This window comes from Xiphias gladius, chromosome 23, assembly GCF_016859285.1.
Source record: "Xiphias gladius isolate SHS-SW01 ecotype Sanya breed wild chromosome 23, ASM1685928v1, whole genome shotgun sequence".
In the NCBI taxonomy this organism is placed as follows: Eukaryota; Metazoa; Chordata; class Actinopteri; order Istiophoriformes; family Xiphiidae; genus Xiphias; species Xiphias gladius.
This window is the reverse complement of record NC_053422.1, coordinates 14691280-14709730: the sequence shown is the minus strand read 5'-3', so window position 1 is coordinate 14709730 and position 18451 is coordinate 14691280. Positions and strand designations below refer to the sequence as shown.

Here is an 18451-nt window from a genome sequence, read left to right as displayed (position 1 = left end):
GTGTACGAGGAGCTTATCTGACCTCATTTCATCGCTGGTCTCGCTCGTTTCTTGCCACGCACAGTCAGGCCCGGCCCACCAGCACTACGTGGGGCGGGGTCTACACAAGGGTGCGTTCGTTTCGCCGCTTCGCGTTCGCAAAAATGAAACAGGATCGGGGAGCATTAAGGGCAGCACAAATAAATAGATCATGGTTGAAAAGCTATAGTGCATCAACCCAGACCACTGTGCCTCTAAACATTGCATGATAGTCCACTCCAGTGTAAAATAAAACATAAGAGTGTATATGAAATATTTATTTACCAGTAGATCGTATTTATTGTGCATTTATGCGTGATACGTTTAATAAAGAATAATGTGAAAATAATATGAATATGATTATAATATGACCTAAACTTTAATATAATGTAAATATGAAACATGCATATAAATTGAGCAGAAGTACACTTGTATCTGTTGTCTGTATAGATGTATGTAAAAGAGCAGATACAGTAGCAATATAGGAATGATAAACATTGTAACAGTATGGTACTGTTACACAGCGGCGTAGTTTTATTTTACGGTATAAAAATGATTAGAACTACAACAACTAGTCGATTAATTAACTGACAGCCACTATTAATAATCAGCCACTATTTCGACAATAAAAGAATTTTCATTTTTAAAGCAAAAGGGTAAAATATCTGCTTTTTCTAGTCTCACAAATGTGAGGTTTTCATGCTCTTCTTTGTCACACATATTAGTAAACTGAAATATCTTTGTATATTGGACTGCTGGTCAGACAAAAAATAAATTTGAAGATGTCACTTTTGTCTGTGGGACATTATAACGGACTTTCCCCCCCTTTTTTCCTGCATTTTGTAGATAAAACCACGAATAGATCCATTGAAAAAAAATCGGCAGATTAATCAATAATGAAAGTAATAATTAGTTGCAGCCCTGATAATAATAATATTGATAATTCAATGCTGCTGAAGTGATCTTAATATGTGATTATAGGTACCTTCACTCAAGCACTGTACTTTAATACAATTTTGAGGTACTCCATTTATGCGTTATCCATTTTTTTTTCCATTTTATGCGACTTTATTTCAACATTAATGTGCTGTTTACATGCTGCATCCTTAATAACAACAACAACAACACACAGCAGCGCTCTGCGCGATGCACCTCTGATCCTTCGGGTTTATTTTGTTGCTTATCCGTTCGTACTAAAGTTTTGAATGCAGGACTCTGCAGTAGGGTGTGTTTATAGTGTGCGGTTGCCACTTTTGCCACATAAATTATATAGGTATTTCTTCCATTACTGGAATTAAGACTGAAGCAAAGGAGCAGTCAAACTTGCGAAGCCTAGCCAAGGACACTCGTACATTAACATAGTTTTCTCCTGTTTAAATAGCCGAGCAGTGTCCAATGCCAATGACTCCATGCAAATTTTTTGTAACAGTGGTATAAAATGCGGAGGAGGCGGAGGAGGAGGAGGAGGGGGGGGGGTTTTGGGTTCGTGTGTATGTGTGTGTGTTTTTTGCTCAGCTGAAAATGGCGGCTTGGAGCGTCGAATCGTTCTAACTTTGTCGCACAATAATAAACATAACAATATACACAGCTGTTAGCACATAACATGGGGAGAAACTTTACTGAGAGGCTTCGGACGCTATAGTTGGGAAACATTACTTTGACCACTTCGGCTAAAAGGAGTTAAAACGCGGAGGTAATGATAAAGAAGCTTAGAACTGCCGTATAGAGGCTAATGTCAGCTAGCTGGCTAGCGCCAACGTTAGCCGACGACTTATGAAAGGGATTGTCAACTGAGCTAATTTACGTTAGCCGATAACGCCAGCTAAAAACAACGTCAGCAAAGAGACACATAGGTTCAGAATATTTCTGATAAAAGGTAGTTGCCCCAGTCGGTACTTGTCCTCATGCAGCGATGCATGTTCAACGTAAATGTTTGTAATTGTGTGAGTGTTGCTAACCTTAGCTTGCTGGCTAAAGCAACACTGGTAGCTAACATTAGCAGGGCTGTGTAGCTAGGCTTTACCCAGAGAGAGGTGTATGTTTCTGTCCGACAGAGGGTAGAAACACATTAAAACATTTCAGCAGCGACTGGCCATTTAATCAGTGTGATTCAAGACGAAACTTTGTTTCTCTTCTAGAGACTATGGATGATTCTCATACACGGTACAGCAAACGTCTGGTGAGTAACTTAATCAAAGTGTTAGCTCCCGGAACACTTCTTTAATGTATACAATGCCACTGTTAAGTGTTTTTCATTCAAGCTCCGTGTGTAACATTAGCCTCTTTAATGCACACGAAGCATTTTAGTGAATAATAATTACTGTATTTGATTGGAATGGCCCACTTTCTTTTGGTACATTGTCATGGCAGTGGTGCTTTCTGTTTTGTTGTCCACCATAACAACGGTAATGAACCTGTCTAAAGACTCTGGGTTCAACAGGAGGTCAAGTTCACTGTCTAACCTGACCAGCTTTTGTGTTGTGACCTTGCTTCACCTCTTTACAATCTTTCCCCTTTGCTACAAAGTAACTCAATGCTTTCAGTTTCCCTGCCTGTAATCAGATAATTATTATTGATACTAGTAGTTGGGGGAATGAAATCGAAATTTCATTTTAAAGTATGTATATTAAAAGGTTTTTTCTGCCATTGTTTATAGGTTTGGGAAACAATGTAGCTATTTCTTGAACACACCCAACAAACTTAATTATTTTTTAATTCCTTCTGTTGTTTTATTCCTTCATATGAAAATAACAAGGTGGCTTTCTTTAATAATATTAAATTGTTTTCAGTAGTAAGCTAATAAGTTCTTTGCTCTGTGCTCCTTCAGTTATGAAAGGTGGGAGCATCAGAGTTTAGATAATACCACATTTGTTGTAAAGGGATGGGGGTGGGGAGATCTGAGAGCAGGGGTGTTGTGCTTAATTCATCTGTCTAGCCAAGCAGTGCTGCATCGGGTGAATGGCAGGGTGGGGAGTAAAAAGGGGGGCAGTGTGGAAGATTAACCTCTGTTATTGTAATTCTGTATTGTTTGGTTCCCACATGAACTGATTTTGTGGCTGGCTGACTGATCAGCTTGGATTGATTTATTTTATTTTATTTATTTATTTTTTTAAAATATTTTTTATTTTTTTATTAGAAATAATCCTCGTCTTGGGTGAGCGCGTTCACTAATGGCAGTTTTAGTTCCTTTTTATCAGAGTAAGAAGGTAGAGCTCCCGCGGGTATCACCTCCTGTCTTAGAAATTAGTCTCTATTAAGAACATTTAAAAATACATAAGCCATATTGCAGTGGGTTCTTGGAATTCTGCATCTATATTAGATTCAAATGCGCTTGACTTTGGTTCTGGATCAGAACTTAGTAGCCGAGTTTTTCCATACCAAGGGTAGTTGGGAGAAAAATTATTGATGTGATACTTATTTCCTCTGAGTTATGAATTTAAGCACACTTATTAGAATTTACAGTTTTCATTGATTTGTTCCCAAGCATACACCTTAAGTCCTTTTTATGGTGTAACCTTTATACGTACATGATCATGAGATCAGCATTGCTGTCTGTTCAATGGGCTACTATAACCCAGCTTTGTCATGGCGCTGAATTATCTTCAGTGCAGTAAGACATCGCATATTTCTCGCTACTAGTTATTCCAGCCATTCTCCTCCTGTCCTATTTTTGTTGCTTTCAACAAATCATAGTGCCTATGTGTGATTGAGAGGTTAAAAGAGACCTTCTTTTGTCCTCAGCGTACAGGTACGCGGCGCCGCTACCAGGACGATGGAATCTCAGATGATGAAATTGAAGGGAAACGAATGTTTGACCTGGATGAAAAGTTGCAGTGCAACAGGTTTAGCTCTGATTTGGTCAAACACATGGAGGGTAAAGGTGAGATGTAAAATTAAACATTTTGAAATTTGAAATCTCAGTTCAGTGAAACCATACCCTAACATATCTAATGTCATATGAAGGAAATTAAGGCTAGCTATTTGTACTTTGCTTGTTCATGCTGCGTTGCTCGATTCTGCAAAGCCTTAACACTGTGTTGATTGGATTTTTTTTTTTTTTTTTTTTTTTTTTTAATGATTGACTCTGTCTGTGTGTATTTCTCTTCTAGATTTCACATTTGAATACATCCAGAGGGAAGGGCTCAGGGAACCCATTATTTTTAAGACAGCTGATGGCCTTGGAATACAGTGAGTATAATTCTTTTACTGTTTAGTCACAGATAACTTTTTTTATTTTTTCAAATGAGAAATCATTTCAAAGCAGATACCAATAAATGCATTTGACTCTGTGTCTGGAAGAAAAGAAATGTAAAAATTTACAAGAAATTGCCTTTCTCTTGCAGAATGCCAGACCCTGATTTCAGTGTGAGTGATGTCAAGTTGTTTGTTGGTAAGGTCCCGTTTTATGCCCTTTCAGAGTAAATGGTTTAACTTTACATAAAATTTTATATACCATATGCCTGCTGCTGGTAGAGCTAGAGCCAGGCTGATATATCGGGAGATATTTCATTATTGCAGATATATTGCATCAGGGAATATGCCATCCGATAAGTAACAAAAAATTGTAGTATGGAAATTCTAAACTAGGTCTGTGGTAATTTAGTAACAGCGTCATCATTACATAGTTTGTCCACCAGGGAGCACTGACAAGTTGTTTTTTTTTCTAATGTTAACTTCTGCTCAGTATGTATCTATCACAATTATCAAAAAAACAAAAACTAGGTAATCCGTTGTTGAACGTTGAACCCCTCTTAATTCTCCTATAGGTAGTCGACGCATTGTAGACGTGATGGATGTGAACACCCAGAAGGGAATCGAAATGTCAATGGCTCAGTGGCGACGCTACTATGAGACACCACCATCAGAAAGAGAAAAACTCTACAATGTCATCAGCCTGGAGTTTAGCCACACCAGGCTGGAGAATCTGGTCAAACGACCGGCATCGGTGAGAATCCACACAGTGTCAGACCTCAGGTTTTAACAACAAGCCAATGCCATTTTTTAACTCTTAATGACAACCAGGAAATCACATTTTGGCTAGTTATCCTAATTATGTGTTTGCTGCTTTGATGGCTTTAGAGATTTGGATTGGTCCCAGGGTAATAACATTTTATCTACATAAAGAAAGTGGCGTCAGTTATCAGAAAGAATCTTGGGTTTGGTGTAGACAGTTTAATTGTATGTTTTATACCAGTTTCTACTACTAATTTTCCAGGTGGACCTTATTGACTGGGTGGACAACATGTGGCCCCGCCATCTCAAGGAGAGACAGAGAGACTCCACCAACGCCATCATAGACATGCATTATCCCAAAGTACAGAAGTGAGTAAAACGGAGACCTCAGGTCTCAAACCTATAACATTTGCCTTGCTATAGTTAAGATACAGTATGGATCACATCTCCAACATCGGAGATAATCTTAATTCAATTCAGTACAGTCTCTTAGTGCCTCTTTGTTTTTGTTTTTTTACCATTTCAACTTTTTATTCGGTTTTTATCTAAAATCCCCTTTTTGTTTTCTGTCTTTCCTCCTCTTCTCTCAGGTATTGTCTCATGAGTGTACAGGGCTGCTTCACAGATTTTCACATTGACTTTGGAGGCACTTCAGTCTGGTACCACATCCTGCGAGGAGGAAAGGTCAGTCTAGTTGTCACAGAGACTTTTTAGTTGCAGTGAATCAATCATGCTGTTAGAAAAAGTAAATGTGGTTGTGGGCTAAAACTCCATCCTGCTTTTCAACTTCCTGTTTCCATTGACATTTATTTATATATTTGTTGACCTCAGACCTACCGTACATGACCTTTTACCTTTGACTCCTGCAGGTGTTCTGGCTGATTCCACCCACACCACAGAACCTGGAGATGTATGAGAACTGGGTTTTATCAGGAAAACAGGGAGACATCTTCTTGGGGGACAAGTGCCATGACTGTCAGAGGATAGAACTCAAGCAGGGCAACACCTTCATAATCCCATCAGGTCTATTACTGCATACAGCAGTGACACATACAAACATGTAGTGTACACAATTACAAACCCTGTCTCTACCATTGCCTGTTAAAGAAGAAAGTGCACACGCTTGACGACTAAATGCCTCTAACATCCTGTATCATGTATGTTGTAGGGTGGATCCATGCTGTGTACACTCCAGAGGATACATTGGTGTTTGGGGGGAATTTCCTCCACAGCTTTAACATCCCCATGCAGCTCAACATTTACAGCATTGAGGATCGCACACGGGTGAGCACCACCTCACATTCAGTCTAGACTTTTTACTGCTGTTGATGCACACAGTGGCATGAAAAAGTTTGGGTGTCCATGGTCAAAATTTCTGCTACTGTGAATAGTTAAGCGAGTAGAGGGTGAACTGATTTCTAAAAGGCATAAAGTTCTCTCAAATATGTTTATTGTGAAGCATGTATAGGCAGTGATACAAAATTGTAGAATGGTCATAATGCTTAATTTCAAGTGTATATCAGTAGAAGACAAACAATACAGGGGAGAGATAAGAGGTCAAACAAGGAGAGAAAAAAAACAGCAAGAGAAAAAAAAACACCTTGGAGCATAAAAGTCAAGTAACATAATAATATATGACTAGAATATCAGCCCTCCCAACCCACTCAACCTATTGCCGAGCATCGCCAACTAGAGGTGACAAAATTTCCTTTTTAAGCAATGCATCTTAACTCTCCATTCCTTCCATACAAGAGAGCATTGGTGTCCAAGTCCGTTCAGTTTCCCCCAGTCTTTCACTAAGGATTTGTTGGACTCTTTCTAGGTGGAGGGTATCAGTAAGAGTTGTTATCCAGGATTTAAAAGTCGGCACATCTTTCTTTTTCCAGAACAGGAGAATAAGGTTCTTTGCACAAAGGAGACCATAGGACAGGAGATGATGTTGTGAGCTGTGTAAGTTTTTAGAATTTTCTCATATGCCCAGTATAACCAAGAATGAAAGAAAGAAAATATTGCAACCCAGAATTGTTGTAATTTAGGGAAAATGGCATATCTATGAAAAAAATCTGCCTCTGCTTGGTCGCATTTGTCACAAATTGGTGACATTTCTTTGAAGATTTTATGCAGCTTTACCTTTGAATAATGTATCATGTGTAAAACTTTAAACCTTATCAAACAGTGCCTAGCATTAATGGAAAATATATTAACATAATTCAAACACTTGTTCCAGGTTCTTGCAAAATATTGTATATACGGTTGCAATCAGAAATATTCAACCCCCCAAAGATTTTAAGGAATTATCAATTTAAGTTTTCTCAAAGAGTAAGATTATGTTTCGGATGACCTCTCTATGAGTTGAGTGATACATAAAATCAACACAGAAAATGCATGATGTAGTATTTGTGTGGAACACTATATTTTGTTAAGATAGCCATGTCACAATTATTCAACCCCTATATAATATTGTTGTTTTCAAATCTGTCTGACAGTTTTTATGGCCTAAAGTGGAGTTGAAACCTAATTAAGCCTTTGGGAACTCTATAATGAGCCTTCATTTGCTTCAGCTGTGATGCATATATAAACCCCACCCATGAAGGTATTCAAGGTGCGTTGTAATCATGTGAAAGACAAAGGAGCGTCCACAAAAGCTGAGAGAAGAGATTATTTCATCACACCTGAAGGGCCTTGGGTATAAGAAGATTTCCAAAAAATATAATATTCCAAGAGACAACATTGGGAGCATTATACGGAAGTTTGAAACTTATGGAACAGCTGCAAACCTGCCTGGCTGTGGAAGAAAGGCCAACATTTCATCAAGAGCCCCTAGTAACTTAGTCAGAACAACTAAGAGGAAACCCCTGTGTGACTGCAAGACACCTACTGGATGACCTGATGGAGGCTGGTACAAGTGTTTCAGTGGCAACTATAAGACGTGCACCGAAGAAACAAGGACTTCATGGCCGTACTCCAAGACACACTCCACTCTTGACCACAAGGAACATCAAAAGTCGACAAGAATATGCCAGGAGGAATTTGGATAAGACTACAGAGTTTTATGGACTGATGAAACGAAACTGGAACTGTTTTGACATATGGAACAGCAGTATGCCTGGTGTGTGAAAGGCCATGCTTATGACCACAAGAATACCATCCCCACGGTCAAGCATGGAGGTGGGTCATTGATTATGTGGGGCTGTATTTCTGCGGCAGGAACTGGCAATCTTGATTGTGTACCTGGCATCATGGATTCCCAGGAATACCAGGCCATTTTAAAGAGGAACGTGATGCCCTCTGTTGACAAATTAAACCTTGGTGATTATTGGACTTTCCAGCAAGACAATGATCCCAAGCACACACCCAAGTCAACCAAAGCTTGGTTGAGAAAAAGATCCTGGAACATCCTAGAGTTGCCTTCTCAGTCACCAGATTTAAATTTGATTGAAAATCTGTGGTGGGATTTAAAGAAGGCAGTTGCAGCACGGAAGCCATCAAACATAGCTGAGCTAGAGGCTTTTGTACGTGAAGACTGGGCAAAGATTTCGATTGAGAGGTGTAAGAAGCTTGTCAGCACTTAGCGAAAACGTTTGTTAGAAGTTATAAAAGCTAAAGGATGAGCCACAAAGTACTGAAGCTGGGGGTTGAATAATACTGCACATGTTAAGAGGTTACATTTTTCATTTGAACTTCAAAGTTAAGTCAACTTCTGTTGTCAAAATAGCTCAAATGTATCAATAAATATTTTTTGTTGTTTAATGAGATTTTTTGTCATTTATTGTCATTATCTTTCATCCACATCACTATAATGTCTTTTGAGGTGAGGGGGTTAAATATTTCTGATTGCAACTTTAAATTAAATTGCTTGTCTTTCCACTATACAGTCCCTCAGACACTGGTCCAACCAATCAGGTTCTGCGAGTCTTCACAAAATGTCTAATCTGAAGGTAGCTGAAGAAATCTCCTAAGGCATAAAGTTAAAGATAACACATTTCTTGAATATTTTAAGCAAGTTTACTTTATTTCCATCTTGTTACACTTTCTGAATGTTATCTTGGTCTCCCAGACCTCAACTTGACCTCCACTGTTCCTGTTAACTGCCATTTCTTAATTACATTACGAACTGAGGAAACGGCTAACTGAAAATGCTTTATCTTCTTACAGCCTTCTGTTTTGTGGGCATTGACTATTTTAATTTTCAGAGTGCTAGGCAGCTTCTTAGAGCCCATGGCTGCCGATTGTCGGGACAAGGTTTGAGTCAGAGTATTTATAAAGCTTTGAAATTTGCATCACTTGGCCTTTCCTAACGATGACTGTGAATAAACCACAACTCTAACAAGCTAAGTAAGGTCTGAGACCTTGGTAAAATTTATGAGAGCTCAAAAGTCTTTGGGTGCCCAAACTTTTGCATGGTGCTCCTTTCCTTTTTTTCTCACTCTGAACAAAACAAAAATAATACACTAATTTTGCGTAAAATGTTGAAAAGAATGTTTAATCTTTAACTTCATGCCTTTTGGAAATTAGTTCATCTTGTAGCCACTTAACTATTTACAATAACAGAAATTTTGATCAGGGATGCCCAAACTTTTTCATGCCACGGTAACTACCATCTTGCCACTGATGATTGCTTCAGCTTTTGGGATTATGCAAGGCATGAATCAGTGTCTCATCCTGTGAGATTTCTCCATATAGAAAAATTGTAGTGACAGAATAATTTCTGAATAATGTGATTTAATTTTAAGAATTTTAAACACCCATAAAGCTAGGGATGCACCATTTGTTTTCCTCCCAGTACCAACTCCATTAACCATCTCCAGCAAACATAATGGTCATTTGTGAGACAAGGCAAATATTTTTTTCTGAATTTGGCTTTAACACAAGTTTGGTTGTGCTTGGGTACAACACACTTTTCAGACACTGTTGATGCTAAGCTATAGATGATAAACTGGGCCAGGGGACACATGCAGGTGTTCAACGCACCTCTGCACTGTAGCCACTGCAACAACGCTACATTTGCCCCATATCTTCCTCAACAGATGTGCAAACCACAACAAAGTTATGACCAGTGCTTCTCATGAAGAACTACTCAAGTGCAGTTTGTTAAAAAGCAGAACAAAATGTGTCACGTATAAGAAAAAAAAACTTGGCTTAAAGCAGCTGTAGACATAGTGTACGTTTTATTGATATTTCATGGTGGTGGTTGACTAAACAGGGTCTTGAAGATGCAAAAATTATTAAACAATATAATCTGTTTCTCTTTTCCTCCTCTAGGTGCCAGCAAAGTTCCGCTACCCTTTCTACTATGAGATGTGCTGGTATGTCCTAGAGAGATACCTTTACTGCCTGACCAACATCTCCCACCTCACCCCTGAATTCCAAAAATACTCTCTTGGCATAGGTGAGGACGGATGAACACAAGAAAACATTGCTGCCCTCCATTTATTTTTTTTTCTCATTTTTACACAGAGACACAAATCACTGACATTAACTCCAACTATCATATGCTTTGTCTTTTCAGGACTGACTCCAGCTGACCTTGAAACCAATGATCACACCGGGAACGGCACGTCCAATGGAGTTGACAGTGACACTGAGAAGGCGGAAATCATGTTCAAGGAAGAAGAAATCATAGAAGAAGAAGAAGCAGGTCAAGTTACCGCACCTCAGCACGTGCTGACCCCCTTCGAGCTGGAGGGACTGTGGAACCTCTTGGGAAAGCTGGAAGAGCTGCCGGCCAACAAAAAGTGTGTCCCTGCAGGCATCAGGAATGCCGCAGCTCTGCTCGAGGACATGAGGGTAGGTGTCGCCTAAGTTCCCTTCCCAGTTCATCTTGCAGTTACTACATCTGGCTACACTACATTCAAATATATATTACTCAGTTTGCTACTAATGCTTTTACGGTGCTGTGCCATGGTGGAAGTCCAGATATACTTCTTATTTTTTGTCTTACTACTCTTCTTCTCTTCTCCACTTGTCCAGACTGTTCTGAAGGAGCATACCAACGATAACCCCAAATTGTCCTACACTGGAGAGCCCATTGTAAAGTGGCCCAACAGGGTGAGTCGAAAAATACTTTTTACACACTTCTCACTTAGCTGGGAGTAAATAGCAACATACTTCTGTGGATAGATGACGATATGTGTTTGTGAGCAGATATGGTATATTTAGAATAAGCGCTTTAGTTAGCGTTAACAGACTTTTCTTATTGTATCATTGATATTAATACACTGTCAATGTTAATAAGATAAAAATATATGTATTTCTTTTACTTAGCTGCTATTTGATTACTTTGTAAATATAGTTTATTTTTCAAATATTATTTAAAAAAATTGTTATAAATTATTAAGACACTCATTCCAGCTCATCAGACAACGCTCCTGCCTTTTATGTATTTGCAGGACGCAATTCAAACCTTCTTTTACTTTGTCTTTTCTTGCCGTGTCCCTTATACAGCCCTCATGGTACCAGCCTCCCACTCCCCCTCCCCCTGTCTTTTACCGTCCTCGCTTGGGCCCCCACTTACACAAGCCTCTGGGTCAGAGGTCCACCAAACGCTCCTCCATCTCTGCCCTGAGGCGCAGGCGGGTAAGGTGCAAGCGCTGTTCCGCTTGCTGCAGGAAGGAGTGCGGTACCTGCCAGTACTGCCACGACATGAGGAAGTTCGGTGGGCCTGGACGCATGAAGAAGAGCTGTATCATGAGGCAGTGTCTAGCGGTGAGTTGTCAAGCCCATCATTGTCTTTGTATTTTTGGAACCAAATAACACTGCCCATCAGTACATGTGTACATGGTGTATATTAGGAGAACGTCTTGGGCTGGTAACTCAAAATTATGTTAAATTTCTGATGTCAAACGTAGATGTTGTTTATATTCTTTTACAACTCCTGAACTCTCCATCCTAAAATGAAGATTGTCAAAGAATAATAAAGAATTTCTGAACTCTGACATAAAAATCTGCAGTATTTACTAGTGGCTTCTGGTTATGTATAATATATTCATTTTCAGAATTGTCTTTCACGATAATCTGTTTCGGCATCAGATCTAAAGTTTCCATATTATTTTACTCCTAGTGTAAATAAGTTTTGTTTTTTTTATTCTTTTAGCCTGCGTTGCCAAACACAGCTCGATGTGCCATATGTGGAGAGGGTGAATCAGATGAATCAAATCCAAGCCCTCACTCACTCATGGAGTGCTCTGTCTGCTCGCAGATTGCCCATCGTCAATGCATTAAGGTAATCTGCTTCAGATGTAGTGAAGGTCATACACTTAAGACATTACCCAATTATTGCATGCTTTGGTTTGCTTCCTACAAAGCTGTATTTTAAGTTAGTAATAGTTGTTTAGTAGTTGGGGTTTCAGACTTTGAGCTATTCTCTCTTTCAGGAACCTGGTGAGGGGAAGATCAATAAGGATTTGCCCAGCTGCTGGGAATGTCCCAAATGTTATCAAGGCAAAGGTTCAGCATCAGAGGTATCAAACACATAACTTCTCCCTCTCACTTGCCCTGTGTTTCTCTCACTGTATTTTCCATTCATTCAGTCTTTGTGTAACCTCTACTACCAGTTGCCCTACGGTTGATGTTGACACTCAAATGAACAATGGCACCCTTTCTTCTTCAACCACACCTACTATCTCTTCCCTTCCTCCCACACCAGTCTTCCAGCGATGAGGAAAGTGGAGAGTCTGATGGCTCATCCTCCTTGCCACCGTCCAAACTTGCATACCGGGAGGGCATTGGTGTAGGAGAAGGGGTGAGACGAAGGACACGTAATAGACCCCAATCCCGACCCACAGCACCACCACCTTCTCAGAAACTGTTGCTGCAGCATCAACAAAATCGCAAAAGGGCAAGTGCGCTGGAGCTCAGACTTAAGAAGAGGGTAAACCGGAGCTATTAACTGGTTTTAGATGCTGTTTTTAAATTTTCCAATCTTTCAATGATCAAAAGCAACTAGTGACATTTTTTGTATCTTTTCCATGGGGAAAATGTATTGATTTAAAGCTTCTGGACAGTTCACTTCTTAATAAGTATTTATGTCTTTGTTTAGCAGTACTCCAGTTCTTAAATTCTACTTTCAGTTTTAGAAGACTTACAAATCTTCAAGATTATAATGCACTGAAAATTCAGCTGGTCCAAGAGTAAGAGATCACAGAGAGCCCTATTTTGGTACAGTTTTGACATTGATTTTAGTCTATTTTAGTCACTAAAGATCTTCAAAAAATCTAATCCTTACCTCGATAAAACTTAGTCACCCTGAAACTGGTTTGACAGATGCAACAGATGTCATTCTTGGTACCTCCCCAGACTTAAAATAGTAGATAAAAACCTGTCTATATGTGGATTTTTTTTAATGTATTGACATTTATCTCATTCCACAACCTGTTTTCTGGTAATTACAGATAAAACTGGAGCGTAGCAAACTCTTAGTGGTAAGTAATGCACTTTTTTTTCTGCACTGAGTTTGTATTGCATTAAAATAATACTACAGTGGATATGTTATTAAACATAGGTTTGGTTTTGATGAGGCAGTCAGTGAAACAGTTTATTTTCAATTTTGAAAAACCTTTTCAGGCCCTATATTTGATGGTAATTGTAAAGACAAAGTACTGCTCACATCATATTGTAGCGCTGCATTTAATGTTTGAAATATCCCCTATCTTGTTTTAATTTGCCAACCAATTTGCCCTTTCCCTCCAACAGAAACAATCATCCCTAGATCGTTCTCCCAGGCTGCTGGGTTCCAGGGCGCTGTCCCGGCTGCGCTCTCCAACCAGCAGACTATCTCAGGGCAGAGGCCGGGCCTCCACCTGGGCAAGTGGCCCACCTTACCACAGCTCTCCAGGAGGGACTGGGTCCTTCCAGCAGCAGCAGTCTTCCGTCAGTCTGGTACTTGAGCCCAAGGGAGAGCCCCGCAGAGGGAGGGGAAGAGGGGTGAGGCTGCGGGGAGGAGGAGCAGGAAGAGGGATCAGAGGTGATAGACACCATGGAGACTTGGAGGAGGAGAGTGAGGACAGCAGCAGCAGCAGCACCAACAGCAGCAGCAGCAGCGATGAGGAAGAGGAGAGGGGGCAGAACAGTGGGAGGGGAGGGGATAAAGAGAACCAGCCGCAGTCGAGGCGAGGAGGACGAGCAGCCAAAGACGGAGATGAGGAAGGGAGCGAGGTGGCAAACCAAAACTGTGCGGAGGAGGATGAGGAGGATGAGATGGAGCAGGACAGTCAAACAGGGGACAAGGACGGCTCATATCTTAAAGTAACACTCCAAAGGCCAACCAGGGCCAAGCAGGACCCATCAGCCATTGTCCCCAAATTAGAGGCTATTGCCCCTCAAACTACTTCTTCCACAATACACAACCAGACTAGAGCCCTCGTCAGACCCCCAATTAGAAATCGTGGCCCCTGTCCTGATCAACAGTCAATTAGGCACACACCCCCACACACACGCAGTGGACACACGGACACTCGCACCTCCCACCCAGAGAGGCTGGAGGTCTCTAAAAGACCGAGGCCAAGCAGGCCAGCTAAACTGAGCAATGGGGCCTCCTGTTCCTCATCCTCCGAACTTCCCCATCTCCGCATCCCTCTGTCTGCCCTGCAGGAGGGCGGGAGCGAGGGAGACAGGGAGAACACTGGAAGTGGGCCAGGTTGTGAGAGGGAGGTCTGGGTGTCTGTCTTCCGCTACTTAAGTCGAGCAGATCTCTGCGTCTGCATGGCTGTCTGCAAGAACTGGTACAAATGGTAAGACCTCTGATACGGGTAATTATTTTTATTAGGGATGGGTTCCGATTACTGGTTCAGTTTTTGATCTGGTTCGCGGTTGGCAAAATACCCGTATTTGTTAATATCTGGTGCTAACAAATATCTTGTCAAACCTTTTATCTCTCCTTGTTAGCATAGAGCAGTGGAACACATTCACCTGTTAAAGTGACAAACATCACTGGTGGCAGATCATATCAGCTTTTAACATAATGTGCTCTGTGCAGACAGTGTCTGTATTCATCCAAAGATTGGTACTGACGAGAAATATTACTCTGTAACGCCAACGTACAACTGCGAGTGGACGGTGTGGGTGTTGAACAGGGACCAACAGAGTTGTGACTCTTCTCTCTTTGATTCACATCATATCAAGATTTTATTTTAATCTGATCAATTTAGTAGTTCTGAATCAGCACATCATTTCTACTATGTGGTTTGAGAAGTGCAGTGGGCTACAGTGGTTAATTGATGAATTAATAATTCATATATTATGCTGCTCATCTCATTTTCAGGTTGTTGGTACAAGTTGTGAACATTTAAAAGGTTGCCGCTAAAAACTGTGGTGTTTCTGTCATGGTCAGTCAACAAAAGGTGATTAGATGGCTTTGACTTGTAGTTATTTTTGTCTATAGTGTGTTACAGGTGTTGTAAAGGTAAACCTAATGAGAATCAATGATGGATTTGGATTTGATAATGCGATTTGAATAGATGTATTGTTTATGAGTGTGTGCTTGTCCATAGGTGTTTAGACAAGCGGCTCTGGGCGCGGATTGACCTGAGCATCAAGCGCACTGTTACTCCTCAGGCCCTAACAGGCATCATAAAGAGACAGCCTGTCACACTCGACCTCTCTTGGACCAACATCTCTAAAAAGCAGCTCAACTGGCTCGTTGGCCGTCTGCCTGGTACATAGACACGCACACTGATACACATATGCACAATTTTTATTGAATTAAAAAATGGTCAGTATTATAATTGTAAATAATTATGACATGAAAAAAAAACAGAAAAAATTCCGATTCATTATATGTTCATTTATGTTTGTGTAATTATCTCATAACATCATATTTATTTATTATTAGCCGATGAGTTTTGTAAAGCTCAGAGTTTTCAGCTGAATTCTGACTTAGTCATGCCTGCACCACTAAGCTGTGTGCTTTAACACACACACACACACACACACACACACCAAACACACTGTTTAAATCTTGTCTTGATTTTGCAGGGCTGAAGGATCTGATGCTGGCAGGCTGTTCCTGGTCATCCATTTCAGCTCTCTGCTCCTCTGGTTGTCCTCTTCTCCGCTCTCTGGACCTGCGGTATGCAGACGGGGTCAAAGACTCTCAGATCAGGGATCTAGTCAGCCCTCCAGGTGAGGAAAGACTGCATGACATCGTCACTGTTAAATTATCCAGTCGTTAGGTCTTAAATCTTATTTTTCCAAATTTTCTACCCCTCGCCTTTTTTCTCATTTTACTTCTATTTTACGCTATTTTTCATCAAACTCTTTTAAAAAATCTCAGCATTTTTTTTTTTCTTTTCTTCTCAAATTGCTCCCTCTGCTCCAGACTGCGATAACCGCAGTCAGTTGCGTACCATGCAGTGTTTGCGACTTGCAGGCCTGGACATCAGCGACTCCACTCTGCGCCTGGTGATCCGGCACATGCCCCATTTAACAAAACTGGACCTCTCCCACTGCAACAGCCTCACTGACCACTCCATCAACCTGCTGACTGCAGTGGGCTCATCCACCCGAAACACGCTTACAGAACTCAACCTGGGAGGTGAGAGATTGACTGGAATAGCTAATATGCAAGACACCAAACTCATTTTTAGGAACAAAGATCATGCACACATGTTGCACTGGTTTTATTTCACTATTGATGCGTCTGTTTACCTGTTTGTTTCCCAGGCTGCAGTAAACTGACAGACACGTGTCTAAAGTATCTCCGCCGCCTCTCTTGCATCTCGCTGCTCGACCTGCGAGGCTGTAAAGGTGTCTCCCGAAAGGCCTGTGAGGCCTTCATCTCTGAGCTGTCAGTCAACACGCTCTACTGCCTATCAGATGAAAAACTGATCCAGAGGATATCCTAAGCGCCCGCCTCCTCTCACTGCAGAGGTGATTTGAGGTGCAAAAGCAGGGGGAGTGGATCCTGATGTGAATCTGTGTGACACAAAGGACACAGAAAGGCAGGGAAGTTCCCTGGCACCTGTCTCACGTAAAAGGAGTGGTGGGGTCTAAACTGGGAGGGCTTACTCACTTTGTCGGTGTGGTAAAAGGGGTTGTCACAGCTGCAACAGTGTTTCTTTTCAACACATTTTTTCCCGTGTACCTTTTTTTAAAAAACAAAAAACAAAAAAAAAGACTCAGGAGCTTTCTTTTGTTTGTTTTGTTTGACTTACTGTTTTTCTTTTGGGAATTAATGTTGTGTGGAAAAAGCATGTTTTTTTTATTGCCAGGAGCGGGAGAGCATAGGCAATTAATTAGCTGTATTAGACTACACATTCATTGAATATCCAACTGCTCAACTCTTCTTTGGACAGATGCCGATCTCGACTCCCATCACAAACTCCTGCCTTGAGAAAGAAACTTTTGAGTTGCATACTTTGGGATATAAATGCATTGTTCTGTTGGACTGATCCCCATAAAGTCTTATTTATCATGTGACACATTTAAACTTATTTGATTTCAGCTACATTTTGGTGCTCCAAATAGATTTTTGGTCAGATTCAAGAGAGCAAATGTTAAGTTGTTTGATGACATATGCTTTGTGCACAAAAAATATATGTTGAGATTTTTTTTTTTTTTTTTTTTTTTTTAAATACGACTAAAGGTAACAGGTTTTTCACATCATGATTTATAAAGTGAGTTACTGAAATGGCCTGTGTTTACCAGCTGTATGTTCGGCTTAATAAGGCATTCAGGTGCAACAGTATTTCAGTGGTGTACGTGATAAGTATACATGGACATTGAGTGGTTGTGGTTGTGTATGAGGGTAAAAAGACAGTGTGAGAGGGCAGTCGACATGGCAACAAGACCTCACCCAAGCAAAGGGCAGGTTGCATTAAGTGTACGGGGTAAGCCAAGGATTAGGCGTCAGATATATGGTGCATTTTCAAACTGTTAGACTTCAGGTGCTATTATTTCCAATCTCCTCTTGCTTTGTTTTTGTACAGAGGCAACATTTAGAGCAAAAATGTTAATATTCTAGATGAAACCGCTCCCCACCCCTCTTTGATACACTTTTTTCTTTTCATGGATGAAAAATGTGAGTATCTAGTTTCCACTCACTTTCATGACCTTGTCTTATTCAATGCAGAGATGTATGATTTTGTTGGGGTGGGGGGGCTGCTCATTTCTTTGTTCCCCTCAAGTCTAGTGGTTCTTCATCAAAGGTCTCCTGCCCATATACCCTAAAATGAATATAAGTATATAAATATATACTTTTGTGTAAATGTGTTTTCCTCTTTTAGATTATCAAAACGGGAATCCTGTAGCAATTTAATTATTTTCAGAAGCCTTTTTCACTTTATGTTGTTTGTGTTATTTTTCAAGAAAAATAAAAAATGATAAACAGTGGGCTATATTCTTACTGACAGTGGGAGAGATGCATTTAGCACAAATACAGTGTCAACATGACTAGTTTTGCTCGATTTTCCTGTTAATCCCGTAGTTTATTGGCACTGGTGGATCAAATATCAGCTTTTTCCTGGCTCCACCCAGCTTCCCTCCA

The 18451-nt window shown here is 40.5% G+C and overlaps 1 protein-coding gene across 2 annotated transcripts; it reads left to right on the top strand.

Annotated features, from left to right (window-relative positions):
* Nucleotides 1–1495: 1495 nt before the first annotated feature.
* Nucleotides 1496–18244, top strand: kdm2ab (lysine (K)-specific demethylase 2Ab). Of its 2 annotated transcripts, none has more exons than XM_040119778.1 (23): nucleotides 1496–1711; nucleotides 2157–2197; nucleotides 3760–3898; nucleotides 4128–4206; nucleotides 4362–4408; nucleotides 4785–4963; nucleotides 5234–5340; nucleotides 5562–5655; nucleotides 5841–5994; nucleotides 6140–6255; nucleotides 10234–10360; nucleotides 10481–10758; nucleotides 10942–11019; nucleotides 11416–11676; nucleotides 12065–12193; nucleotides 12345–12431; nucleotides 12617–12808; nucleotides 13362–13391; nucleotides 13663–14699; nucleotides 15459–15622; nucleotides 15943–16089; nucleotides 16286–16501; nucleotides 16630–18244. In XM_040119778.1, exons 2-23 carry the CDS (start codon nucleotides 2162–2164, stop codon nucleotides 16809–16811), a joined length of 3879 nt encoding a protein of 1292 aa, XP_039975712.1. In that variant the 5' UTR covers nucleotides 1496–1711; nucleotides 2157–2161; the 3' UTR covers nucleotides 16812–18244. The 2 variants fall into 2 exon arrangements, with proteins under 2 accessions (XP_039975712.1, XP_039975711.1); XM_040119777.1 differs by having other exon boundaries at nucleotides 12617–12841.
* Nucleotides 18245–18451: the final 207 nt, after the last annotated feature.

Bases quoted from the DNA above. Each gene is read 5' to 3' on its own strand.
- kdm2ab (XM_040119777.1), top strand. From the start codon at position 2,162: ATGGATGATTCTCATACACGGTACAGCAAACGTCTG. The intron at 6,256-10,233 runs GTGAGCACCACC...TTCCTCCTCTAG, and splicing joins GCATTGAGGATCGCACACGG to GTGCCAGCAAAGTTCCGCTA. The intron at 16,090-16,285 runs GTGAGGAAAGAC...CCTCTGCTCCAG, and splicing joins GGATCTAGTCAGCCCTCCAG to ACTGCGATAACCGCAGTCAG.